Here is a 13,420-nt window from a genome sequence, read left to right as displayed (position 1 = left end):
TTTTTTTTTCTTTATTTAAACGTCAATAATTTCTCAGGTGTACACTGGTATGTGTTTACCAAAGAATTATTCATTACCAAAGTTCGACAAAGCGTTTTTAAATAAATTGCATTTCAGAAGACAATTCAAGTCATCACTTTGATTACCATACAGTTGATAAGCAGCCAATCACACGCCATTTTTTTGCAACCTCCACCCCCGTTGCCGCAGCGTCAGGTTTAGGTGAATGATGACGACTACAAAGCGCGCCGGAAGTCCAGGATGCGCCTCAGTTTAGACTAACCGTGTAAGTGAGGAATCCTTTTGCGAGAAATATGTTAAGAAGTAGATGATGAAACTTAAGCCCAAAGCCAAAGACTTGCATTTGCAAAGCACTCCGTTTTTATTTTTATTTTTTGATGTTTATTTATTTTTGAGAGGCAGTGTAAACTGAGGAGGGGCAAAGAGAGGGGACGGAAAATCTTAAGTGGGCTCCGTGCTGACAGCAGAGACCCCATGCAGCTGGAACTCATAACCGTGAGATCATGACCTAAATTGGAGGCTTATCAGGCTGACCCACCCAGGCGCCCTGCCACTCCCTGTTTTTAAACTTAATCCTGTGATCAAAATACCAGACATAAATGTTCTTTTGGAGATTTTTTTTTAACAAATTAAGGAATTTTTATTTACATAAAAGTTGTGTTTAAATAAACACAATACATAATTCTCCTGCTTAAAGTTTCAGGAGCTCTCAGCTCTTGGGCTAAGGACAATATACATAGCTTACTAGGCCGTTCACGGTCTGGCCCACAATCAGCTCTCCAGCCTTATTTTGCACCAAATTCCCTCTCACTTCAGCCGTACTGAACTTAACAGCTCTTAGGCTCACCATTTTACCTTCTGCCACAGAGCCTTTGCACAAGCTGTTCTCTTACAGGAATTCTCTCCAAACCCCTTCTCAACTTAACTTCAATTCATCATTAAGACATCTGTCCAAGTGTCCTCTAAGGGCACCCTTCCCTGACCTCCTTAACTACATCAAACATCTTCTCTGTGTGTTTCTTTGATTAATGCCTGCTCTTTGCACAAGACTGTGTCTCAGAAGAGCAGAGACTATGAACTGCCCTTGTATACCAACAATATCCCAAACACCTAGTATCGAATAATGAATCCAAGCAAAGGTGTCAGTGCAGAGAACTGGGCAAGATAGGGGTTGTAAACATTGTAATTGGCCATTTTAAGCCATGGGTGAAAATGAGTCACAAAATATCCTACCTAAATAACAAAGAGTTGAGTATGGAGCCCTGAGGCCCACTAACATCTAAGGGGCAAGCCGAGAGGACAAAGCCAAAAAGTAGGGAGAAGGAAACCAAAAGAGGTAAGAGAAAACCTAGAACAAGTGGGTCACAGTGACAAGGGAAATAAGAGTTTCATTTAACTTTTTTAAAAAGCTTATTTATTTATTTTGAGAGAGAGAAAGAGGGGGCGAGAGAGAGAATCCCAAGACGACTCCACACAGGCAATGCAAAGCCCAATATGGGGCTGGAACTCAGGAATTATGAGATCATGATCTGAGCCCTCAAATGACTGAGCCACCCAGATGCTCCAGGGAGATAAGGAGGATCAGTCAACAGCATCAGAGCTGGAGAAATCTAGTAAGAAGGATCAATGTTCTTGGTGAGAGCAGTACTAGTGGGGTTCATATTTCTTCTTATTGCTCAGGTCTCACCGTGTTACAAGTATTTGTGCCATGTCTGTCTTCTTTACCAAACCTTCTCCCCTAACCTTGAGGGCAGAAACTGCCAAATTAGTCCTTTGGTTCCAAGTAAACTTATCTGACCAACAAAAGCAAGCCTAAGGGTAGAGAAGAGCAGCAAAGAGCAATGTGGGAAGACAACTGTCTTCCGTGGATGGCTCCTGTGTCTACACGTCATGAGAGTGAGGCACTAACTACCCTGTGTTCTAGACTTTTTTATTTTTTTATTTTTTTTTTTCATTTATCTTTGGGACAGAGAGAGACAGAGCATGAACGGGGGAGGGGCAGAGAGAGAGGGAGACACAGAATCGGAAACAGGCTCCAGGCTCCGAGCCATCAGCCCAGAGCCTGACGCGGGGCTCGAACTCATGGACCGCGAGATCGTGACCTGGCTGAAGTCGAACGCTCAACCGACTGCGCCACCCAGGCGCCCCTCTAGACTTTTTTTTAAAGTAGGCTCCATGCCCAACGTGGGGCTTGAACTCATGACCCTGAGATTGAGAGTCACATGCTCTACCCATGAGTGAGCCAAGGCTCCCCAGACTATGTTTTTGAAGATGTCTGTATACCAAACTTCGGAAGATACAGTATCTCCTTTAGAGCAAAGTGCAGTCATGCTTACTGCCCAGTGTAATAAAGATAATGGCTCTTTGTGGAGCAAAGGGCATACTGTCTATTATAGAAGATTTGGATTCCCCAAGCTCAGGATACTTCTGCTGTAAAGCAACCCACTACGTGTGTAATGTTATATAGCTCTTTGCATGGCTCTGAGGGAATTAGGGCCTGAGGAACCAGGACCAAAAAAACTAAAAGTGTAGCTATTGCTGCTGCTATGAGTAATAAATTATCATTCAATTCTCTACCCAGGAATCTCATGTTTGCTGCCTGAATTGATAAACCTGTAGCAGGCTAATTTGTAAAACTGCAGACTATTCATAATTCTTGACAGGAAGGAACTACAGTTTAGGGAAGCAGACTGGTTAATCCCTGGGGTTCATGAAGTAACATTAAACCAACCAGGGCCTCTGAAGGCTTAGAGAAACACTTAGGGAGGCAATGAGCAACAAAGTCTTGAGAATATACAGATAGCTGCAGAGAAAAATAGGTTGAAAACCAGTGTCCCCACAACTTACACAAACAATGGCTTTTCGGTGATTTCCTAGTAGAAAACATTTATTCATTTACTCATTAATTCATTCATTCAACAAATATTTATTTCAGGCCAGTCCCACTGTAGCCATGTTGGGATTGATATAAAGGTGACCAAAGTAACCCCCCCAACAAGTGGCCAAAGGCAGCTTTCACAAAGACTGACTAAAAAGGTCAAAAGAACTGGGTTCAAGTGTTGAAGTCCTAATGACAACTTTTTTAGCCTGGGGCCTCCAGATGGGTCAGTGACCTAATTTCTGGGCTTCCAGGAAGCAAGACCTGATATTATTTTTTTTACTTTTTTTATTTAATGTTTATGTATTTTTGAGAGAAACAGAGAATGAGAGAGAGAGCATGGGCAGGGAAAGGGCAGAGAGAGAGAGAGGGAGATACAGAATCCAAAGCAGACCTCAGGCTCCGAGCTGTCAGCATACAGCCTAATGCAGGACCTGAACTCACGAACCCTGAGATTATGATCTGAGCTGAAGGCAGACGCTTAACCAACTGAGCCACCCAGGCGCCCCAAGACCTGATATTAATAACCATGTGTGCCAGGCACCATTCTAACTCGATCCTCACAACAGTACAATGGGAGGAAGATACTATTATCACTGTTTTATGGATTGAAAAAACAAGGTTTAGAGAGGTTCAGCAATTTTCCAGGGATCACAAAACAATCTGGCTCACCCCCCAGCTAAATGCACATCTACCTCTATACTCTCCATCACAGCTTGATTTTCTTCTGGGAGCTCTTTACACTCATTTAGTGGCAAGCCCTCCCACCCCTTCACTGATCAGCTCATCCCAAAACAGTTTCTCTATCACAAGACCAAGAAAGTCACCATTAAATGCCATGGATACCCTTCTAACTGCCTCTTAATCTCTCATCTGCTTTCTACACATTTCTCTGTCCCCACTCCCCTTCCTTGGCTTTGGTCAAGCACAGTTCATGTGGTTTCCCTTCTACCTGTCTGGCTGTCCCTTATGCCATTCATGCGTTAAAGGTCAGAAATCTCTCCTAAATGTGCCCTAAACTGAATTCTATCATCATTTCCCACCCCATTGCCCTACCTAATTCAGTTCTTCTTCCACTCTCCCCATCTTAACATAAGGAACCCATTTGCACAAGTCATAAATCCTGACAATTATCCTTTTTTTTAATTTTTTATTTTTTAAATGTTTATTTTTGAGAGAGGGGGTAGGGGGAGAGAAAGAGGGAAACAGAATCCAAAGCAGGCTCCAGGCTCTGAGCTACCAGCACCAAGGCCAACAACGCAGGGCTTGAACTCACAAACTGCGAGACCATAACCTGAGCCGAAGTCGGATGCTTTATTGACTGAGTCACCCAGGCGCCCCTGATAATTATCCTTAATAGCTCCTCTCACTCATACCTACATTGAACCAATCCCCCCAATTCTGCCAATATTATTCAAATATCTTTCAGATCTGAACAATTTCTCTTTCTCCATCACCACCACCATCCTCCTCCCATGTTGATGAATGCAGAAGGTAGGTGCCTAACCTGGCCTCACATTTGCACCTCAACTCCTGCCGCTAATTGCCAACGCGGTGTTAGTGACTTTAAGCTACACAGGGCACTAAGTCATTCTTTTAATAGCATACTACTAACTTTAGGATGACAAGGAAAATTGAGTTCTCACAAAGGCTTAAGGCCAAATCTTTCCATTTAATCTAACACAATCACACACACACACACACAACTAGCGGTGCCTGAATGGCTCAGTCGCCTAGACATTCAACTTTGGCTCAGGTCGCGAGCTCAGATCACCCTTCCTGAATTCGAACCCCACCACGGGACCTGTGCTGGCAGCTCAAGCCTGCTTCAGGTTCTACATCCGCCCACCCACCTACCTTAAAATATAAGTGAGCTGTTAAAAAAAAAAAAAAAAAACCAACTTGAAAACCTGTAACAGGAAGGAGCAACTTCACATAAAAATTAAACAACCTAGTTGGAAATTTACAACTACCAACTCAAAAAAAAAAAAAAAACCTACCAAGAGGCCCAAATACGAAAGTTAAGAAATGTTGCATATACTTAATTAACTAAGTTAGTAGAAACCACTCAGACTGCATCCTTTCCCTCTACTTTCTCCAAAGAGAAGAAGAACGATCATCAACGATAAAGGGTAGCTGCAGAAACAACGCCCAGTATCAACTTCACGCTCAGGAAAAGACACTGCATTTCGTCCTCGTGGTTTCTGGTACTCTACACGTTCAGAGAAACTTCTCTAGTAACAAACTATAGAAATGATCCCTGAAAGTATAGTCTTAGCTTTTGGCTGCCAACCTTTGCTGGGTCTATAGCAGCCGTCCACTTTACGCTGATGGCGACATTTTTCCACATTCCTCCTGCTTGAGAAATACCACATAAACATATTTCCAAAGTATTGTTTCATATGGCACCTTTAAAAAAATTCTGAATACTCTTATGAGGCTTTTTCTTTAAGATGCTAAGCCTTTTAGTTTGTAATTAACCTATTACGGATTGACAGCCAATCAGAAGCTCCTGTCTTTCTGACTCTAAATTAAACACAAGCACTTCCGGACTAGTTGGGAGACTAGGTGCGCTTGGCGGCGCCAATTAATATTTGCATCTCAAGTACGACACGCAGCGTCTGTGGGTGGGATTTTTTTTAATTTTTTTTAATTTTTTAAGCCTCTAAGATCGGAAATTTTGAAAGCTAATAGGTAGGTTAATTTGACATTTTTACTTTGAGACGGGCTGCTGGTTACTCACTTGAGTGTGGACCTGAGGGGCACTTATCAGATTCACCTGGGTAGCTTTTCAAAACAATGTATCCAGGCCAGTCTTAAATGGGGAACGTATTAGTTTATTTTGAAAAACGTTTTTTCCTCCCAATTTTTTTTTTTTAATTAGGAAAAAAGTAACGACTGTAGTGTGGTTACTTTGGGGACTTTAGGGAAGGAGAGGTCTGCTTTAATTAGTAATTTTGTATATTTTTGTATTGTTTGAATTTTTTAAAATCTTAAATTGTATCACCTTTATTTCACATATCATCAGGTCTGTCTAGACAGATCACAGCCTATTTTTAGCTTTCTTCCCGGTGCAGCTCAGTATTAATAAATAAATCCACCTAAATAATTTTTTTTTTTTAAGCAGGCTCCAGGTCTAGTGGGGAGCACAAATGCAGGGCTTGAACTCACCACACTGAGATCAAGACCTGAGCTCAGATCAAGAGTGGGACGCTTAACCAACTGAACTACCCAACTGCCCCTTGTGGGACCCAAGAAATTTAACAAAAATCCCCTACCCCTGGACAAGCAGAGCAAGACTAACTCCATTTTGTGCTACACCCACCATCTCATGTATAACCCCCATATGACCTACTTATTACTTAAGACACTCCCCCACCCTAGTCAAGCCGCTGAGCACACCCTTACTGGAAACCGGCTCATTTAGGAATGTGGAACCCCTAACCGCCAAAGAATGTAAATCCCGCCTTTTGCTCGCCAAACTTGCGCGCCAATTCTGACCAGAGTGATAGGCTAGTTCAGTTACTATAGGGTAAATTGTAATTCAATTGGCCACCTGCGTGTGGACTGACATGAATGTGCAACCTTCTGTGTGTGTTACAATCTCATTGGCCACTGGCCCCCATAAAACTGCTACGCCTCTTAACCTAGGAGTCCAAGTCCCTGCTCTGCTGTGTCGGGTATACTTGGGCCCAAGCTCGAGCTTGCAAATAAACCCTCATGCGTTTGCATCGGTATCGGCTCCTTGGTGGTCTCTCGGATTCAAAATCGGGGCATTACACCCCTCAACCTAAGTAAGTCTTAGATTTTTTTTTTTTAATGTTTATTTATTTTTGAGAGAGAGACAGACAGAGCATGAGTGGGGGAGGGGCAGAGAGAGAGGGAGACACAGAATCCAAAGTAGGCTCCAGGCTCCGAGCTGTCAGCACAGAGCTCAATGCGGGCTCGAACTCAACAAACCGTGAGATCATGACCTGAGCTGAAGTCAGACGATTAACCGACTGAGCCACCCAGGCGCCCCTTAGATTTTTTTTTTTTTTTTAAATAAGTTGCCAGGTGAGTCTGACAGGTTACAAACCTCTACCCTTCCCCTCCAAAAAACCCAGACTTAAATGTGATTTCTTATTTGTTAAAAAAAGAAACAAAAACACAAAAACAAAACAAAACAAAAAAACCCTATCATTTCTCCACTACTTTACGATGTTCCAGACCTTCTACTAAACCCTTTTACATAGATCATCCGATTTAATCTTGGAAATAGCCCTAAGAGTTTAAGGAAACAAAATGTTAAGTGGCTCACCAAGGCCAGAAGGCTGTCTCCTTCCGCCTTCAGCACTGACATTGTACCTTTCTGTATCTTGTAAATCCTTATCTCCTTCCAGTAATTCACATGAGAGGCTCTTTGTGTTTTGCCTAAGACTAGAACTAGGTAAACTCAATAAACTGACCTAGCTAAAGTAAACCCATAAGGAGAGAAATAGGCAGAAGTACTGGGGGGTGGCGTAGGGGGTGCAGAAGTTGCAAAGGGAAAAAAAGGGGGAATCCAGGTGCACTGAGGAGCAGTGACACATCATTTTTAGGCATTTCTTACAGATGCTAAGGAAGCAAATCATAGGGCTGTCATTCCTGAGAAAGGGTGGCTGGGAATGAACCACTGATGGGAGTTGGCTTACTCGTCAGAAGTGCTACAAAAAGAAAAAGGCTAAGGATACAGGATATCCTGACCTGAAGGCCCTCTGGTCATTTCCTGACAGACAACAGCCATGTATTGTTTGCCCAGTGAACAGTACTGGGCAACTCTGTGACAGATCAAAAAGAAAATGACACCCCAAACTCCTGTCCTTCTCAAGGAGATTACTAACTAACGGCAGTTTGTCTTCAGTAGACTTAGCGAGTCATCAACTGGGTACTCAGACAAGGTAGGACTCCCTGGAGGAAGCTGAGACTTCGCCCTGCATATCTCACACCCATGTGATACACACACACACACACACTCACACACACACACACAGAAACACCCCACTTCTGAGTACAAGAGTGAGATAAAGGTAGTGGGGGGAGAAAAAGAAACATAACCTTTATAAAATGTTGAAATAAGGAATTGGACTAAATGACCTGCTTTGATAGTCCCTTCTAACTCTGATAATTTCAAAGTACTTTATTTATTATCTACAATACCTGTAGGAGGGGTGTTATTGTTATTACTTCTGTTCTACAAAGAAATGGAGGCACACTGAACTTAAGAAACTTCTGTTTGCTGAGAGACAATGCCAGACCAGGTTTCAATCCAAGAGGTCTGACTCACATGCAGCACATAGCAGACACCAGACCCCAGCTGTAGATCTGCTTACCTGACATCTAGTTGACTGACATCTTGGATTGAATGTCTCAAAAGCACCTTGAACTCAACATGACTACTCGTCTGCTTCCTAAAACCAGGCCTCTTCCAGTTCCCTGCCTTGGTGATGGTATCACTATCTACCCCACCAGGAGCACAAACCAGAAAACAAGGGTCATCTCTGACAGCTTCCTTCACACCAACCTGTCATAAGGCTGATGATTTATCCCCCAAATACCTCTCAGATTCTTCCACTTTTCTTCACCACTACCACCTCCCTGGCTGGTCAAGTGATCATCTTTCAGATGGACAGAGCTTAGCCTATACACACCATTGCCCTTCTCTATCTAATCCATTCCCCAAGCAGAGACCAAGTTCCCTTTCAAACTTTTTTTTTTTTTACATTTTTTTAAGTTGGGGTGCCTAGGTGGCTCAGTTGTTCAAGCATTGGACTTCGGCTCAGCTCATGACCTCAGGGTTCATGAGTTTGAGCCCCACCATCAGGCTCCATGCTGATGGTGCAGAGCCTGCTTGGGATTCTCTCTCCCTTTCTTCCCCTTCCGAGCTCTTTCTCCCTCTCTCTCAAAATAAATAACTTAAAAAAAAAAAAGTAAAGTTTATTTTGAGAGAGAGAGAGCAGGAGTGAGGGAAGGGCAGAGAGAGAGGAGAGGGAAAGAATCCCAAGCAGGCTCTGTGCAGGGCTCGAACTCACAAACTGCCAGATCATTTTAAAGTTTTATTTATTTATTTTCTACATTCCACATGGGGCTCGAACTTGAGACTCTGAGATCAAGAGTCACCTGCTCCTCCAACTGAGCCAGCCAGGTGCCCCAGGAAGGGTTGTTTTTTTCTTACTTTACTTAAAAAAAAAAAAAAAAAGTTTACTTATTTGGGGAGAGAGAGAACAAGCAGAACAGGCAGAGAAAGGGAGAAAGAGAATCCCAATCAGGGCTCCTCATTCAGCGTGGAACCTGGTGGGGGGATGGGGGGTGGGGCTGGAACTCACAAACCGCAAGATCATGACAGGAGCCAAAATCAAGCCATCAAAGCGCCCTTAACAGAGTATATCTTAAAAGTGCTCATCATGTAGTACCTGGCTGGCCCTGGGTAGAGCGGGTACAGTATATGCCTCTTGATCCTTCAGTGTCCTGAGTCTGAGCCCCACCTTGGGCATAGAGATTACTTAAAATCTTTTTTTTTTAAATTTTTTTTCAACGTTTTTTATTTTTATTTTTGGAACAGAGAGAGACAGAGCATGAACGGGGGAGGGGCAGAGAGAGAGGGAGACACAGAATCGGAAACAGGCTCCAGGCTCTGAGCCATCAGCCCAGAGCCCGACGCGGGGCTCGAACTCCCGGACCGCGAGATCGTGACCTGGCTGAAGTCGGACGCTTAACCGACTGCGCCACCCAGGCGCCCCTTAAAATCTTTAAAAAAAATGCTCACAAGAAAAATTTCTGTATGTATAGTGACAGATGTTAAACACTGTGGTTATCATTTTGCAATATAGGCAAATGCACAATCACGTTGTACAGAAACAAACGTTCATGTCAATTATAACAAATCTTTAAAAAATACTCTTGAAAACTAAAACACACAAAGGATTTAATACAAAATTTAGTAACTAAAACCAAAAGACCCAGAAAGTAACACAAACTAAGAAAATTAAAAGTTGGGTACTCCAGAATTTAGTTTGTAAGGCTTAATACCTACCTCAAGAAAGTTGTAAGACCAGTGCGGTAAAGGTGTAGAAAAACAAATACAAAGTACAACCACACATAGAAAAAAATAAACGCCCTCTAAAAACACACAGCCATACGTGCGATAAAAAAAAAAGTAAATAAAAAAAGGCCCAAGCCCAAAGAACTCTATGCAACCGCTAGGCCAGTTACTAACAACCACAGCTAGAAACACAACAGTTGACGTCTGGAACAACACAGCAAAACTCACTCCTGAAGACACTTAGCCCATAAGGAACCACTCAGACAGTATCCTTTCCCTCTTTCTCTCCCTAAAGAGGAAGAGAAGAACGATCATCAACGACAAAAGGCAGCTGTAAAAACAACGCCCAGAGTCAACTTCACGCTCAGGAAAGGATACTACACCTCCTCCTCGTAGTTCCGGGTACTCTACACATTCAGAGAAACTTCTCTAGTAGCGAACTATAGAAATGATCCCTGAAAGTATAGTCTTACTCTCCACGTTGCTGCCTCTTGCAGGTCTACGACAGTCACATACTTTCTAGTCATGGCGACATTTTTGTCAATTAATTTGCCTATTTAAATACGTTTTATTTTCTATTTCATAACAATTCAGGAAATGACAAAGTTCAAAATACCAGTTTTTGCCTGGAAATCTTCCAGAAACACTTAAAACAGTAACAAACCTTATTAACATGCGGCTTCCTAGCAGCCAATCACACGCTGCATGCTGCCGACTCCAGCCCAGAGGGATCTGTATTACCCCGCCCACCGCACTAGGCACCAAATGGGTCCCAGTCGGGTCGCGCCGCCCCACTACAGGCTAAGAAAACGGTGTTTAGGCCACTGGTTAGCGTTGCACTGCCTCTTGCTTGCTACAGTCCCGCTGACTTGAGGAGGCCAGGTTTCCTTTGCCTCGAAAGAGAGAAGAGGGGGGAAGAGGCAGCGAGGAGATAGAAGCAGAATTAAGAACCAGTGTACACTTCTACTACCACATAATAGTAATCATAACCATGATGATTTATTGAATGCCTACTTGATGACAGGCACTTTAATCCGTTGTTTCATTTCATCCTCTAAACAACTGAAGAAAGGTGTCATTATTTTCTCGTTCTTACAGATGCAGGCTATAACATCAGTTACACAGCTGGGGGAACGAACCACTGTTGTCGGAACCTAGGTATGTCTGGTACTAAATTAAGTCTGGATTCTTTCTGGTAAGCCATAGTGGTCTTCCTCAGGAAGTCTAGTCTCCAATCAAATCAATTTCTCTAATAAAGCACTGAGTACATCGTCCCTCAAAGTAGTTTAGTAGTGAATGATTTGTATTCCTGATTTGTATGTAAATCTCAGAAACAGCCTACCCATTTACTGTGGCAAAAGTTACTCCCAGTTTCTCCTCAAAGAACACACCTTATATACGAATGTGTGTTAACTGTTTTTATTACTTAACTCTGTTGTAAAAATGCTTCTGCCCCGTATCTTCCAGGATGCTAGGAAGCACAGTGCCATGTGGCCATGCCCATGGCTTTCTTAATGAACCACATTTTTCAGTTGCTTCATACTAATATGACTAATATGACCATCAGGTTTATCTTATCTAACCACTTCTTTTTTTTCAACTTTATTTTTATTTTTGGGACAGAGAGACAGAGCATGAACGGGGGAGGGGCAGAGAGAGAGGGAGACACAGAATCGGAAACAGGCTCCAGGCTCTGAGCCATCAGCCCAGAGCCTGACGCGGGGCTCGAACTCCCGGACCGCGAGATCGTGACCTGGCTGAAGTCGGACGCTTAACCGACTGCACCACCCAGGCGCCCCTCATCTGACCACTTCTAACAGAATGCTCTGTAGTGTAGCTAATCCAACTGCTGGCTTCTCATGCTTACCCAACCATCAAGAGCAGCTCCAGGAAGGAGGCAGATGACAATCCTCCTGACCCCTAAATTCCAGGTCACATGCCAGGTTCTCTTCACACCACCTTGGTGACAGCTGGTGTGGGCTGACGTCTAAACTGTTCAGGAGGCTGAGACAAAGGCTCCCAGCTATCCTGCTTGCAAGTGCTACAGTTCTCTGCATGAGATTCACCTGAAGGGCCTCTTACTGGCTTGAAGCTGGGAAGGAGGGGAAAAAACCACAGTCTTCTATTCCTATGAATGCCTTTTAGGGAATCTTTTCCACTGATACCCCACCACTACCCCACTGCCTTCTCCTAGATAGGCCCGAGGTGGGTGATGGAGTTTAAGGTCCAAGGACTATTTTGGCTATCTCCTAAGAAGCCCTGCTTGAGACTGTGGAGGAACTTGTCACCCCTTGTTCTCTACTCTGAGGCTTTAGATGAAATTCCCAGACACAGATGAAGTCCTGTTTCATATCCAGCTATACCTGTCAACCCCATCTCCTGCTGTAGTGTCACGAATTTGAAGATGCAGGACGTTCAGATGTCTAAGATATAATAAATGTTCTAATATTCTGCTTCCCACACTGGAGAGTGTGGATAGACAGACACTAGGAGTCATAGCATACCCATCCTAAACATCCATTTTTATGTTAACAAACACATGAATGTGTTATGGAATAAAATGCAAAATTTTGACGGGGAAAACCAACAGGACCTTTCAAATAAATTATTGAATTCACTGTCAGCTATGTCATCTGTAGACTCCAGGGCTGATACATGGAAATATTTGAGAACCTTCTGGGTGAATTATTTTGTGGGATAGTTGGATCCTGCAAAAATTGGGAGTTACCTTTCTGCAAGTCCTCAGGAATGCCGTTAAAGCAAATAGGAGAAACACTGCAGGGAAATTAGGTCATCCTGACTGTCTCACAAACCAGCTGAGAGAACCTTCATAAACCTCTCCCTTTATACTAAGTAGGGAGAGGGGGGAATTCAGCAGGACTTCTAGTTACTCTAAAAAAAGCAGGTCTGGATCTGTAGATAGAGGACAAATACCAGCAGTGGTTTTGTCCATGTATGGTTTAGTGTGTGTTTGTTCTTTTGAAGATTGCCTGAGCTACATCTGCTATTTCCATCTCCCTTGTAGGCAGAGCTGCCTATAGCATCCAGCAAAACAAACAAACAAACAAACAAAAAACCCTGGAAACCAAAAGCACCAAGAGCCTTGGAGGAGCAAATGGGGAAGAGAACTGTGAAAGCCGGTCTCCTCACTCCACCACAGGCTTCAGAAGATTCCATCAGATGGTGTAGATTAAAGAAAAGTTGGGGCGCCTAGGTGGCTCAGTCGGTTTGGTGTCCAACTTTGGCTCAGGTCATGATCTCTCTGTCCATGAGTTCGAGCCCTGCATTGGGCTCTATGCTGACAGCTCAGAACCTGAAACCCACTTCTGATTCTGTGTCTCCTTTTCTCTCTGCCTCTCCCCCACTCGTACTCTGTGTCTCTGTCCCTCAAAAAAATAAATAAACGTTAAAAAAAATTTTTTTTAAGAAGAAGAAAAGTTAATCAGGTAGAATTAAAAGTG

General features: G+C 43.3%; 1 protein-coding gene, 1 long non-coding RNA gene and 2 other non-coding genes across 13 annotated transcripts in view; 1 reads left to right on the top strand and 3 right to left on the bottom strand.

Annotated features, from left to right (window-relative positions):
• The window catches only part of TEX14 (testis expressed 14, intercellular bridge forming factor), a 109,518-nt gene that overhangs the window by 64,936 nt on the left and 31,162 nt on the right, over positions 1–13,420 (bottom strand). The window contains exon 1 of one of the 10 annotated variants that reach the window (XM_045044800.1): positions 5,193–5,295. The exons of the other annotated variants lie outside the window; for them this stretch is intronic. Coding sequence (XP_044900735.1) covers positions 5,193–5,280 — 88 coding nt within the window. The 5' untranslated portion in view covers positions 5,281–5,295. Of the gene's footprint in view, positions 1–5,192; positions 5,296–13,420 lie in introns of those variants that run through there. 10 annotated transcript variants of the gene reach the window in all.
• On the top strand, positions 267–13,277 carry LOC123381970. The gene is made up of 3 exons (XR_006589658.1): positions 267–1,656; positions 11,058–11,117; positions 12,985–13,277. It is a non-coding gene; the product is annotated as an uncharacterized LOC123381970 (long non-coding RNA).
• On the bottom strand, positions 4,963–5,175 carry LOC111557947. The gene has a single exon (XR_002738352.2). It is a non-coding gene; the product is annotated as a small nucleolar RNA U3 (small nucleolar RNA).
• Positions 10,214–10,430, bottom strand: LOC111557946. The gene has a single exon (XR_002738351.1). It is a non-coding gene; the product is annotated as a small nucleolar RNA U3 (small nucleolar RNA).

This window comes from Felis catus, chromosome E1 (genome assembly GCF_018350175.1).
Source record: "Felis catus isolate Fca126 chromosome E1, F.catus_Fca126_mat1.0, whole genome shotgun sequence".
Classification (NCBI taxonomy): domain Eukaryota; kingdom Metazoa; phylum Chordata; class Mammalia; order Carnivora; family Felidae; genus Felis; species Felis catus.
Note: the sequence above shows the minus strand (reverse complement) of the source record. Positions and strands in the feature narration are given on the sequence as shown.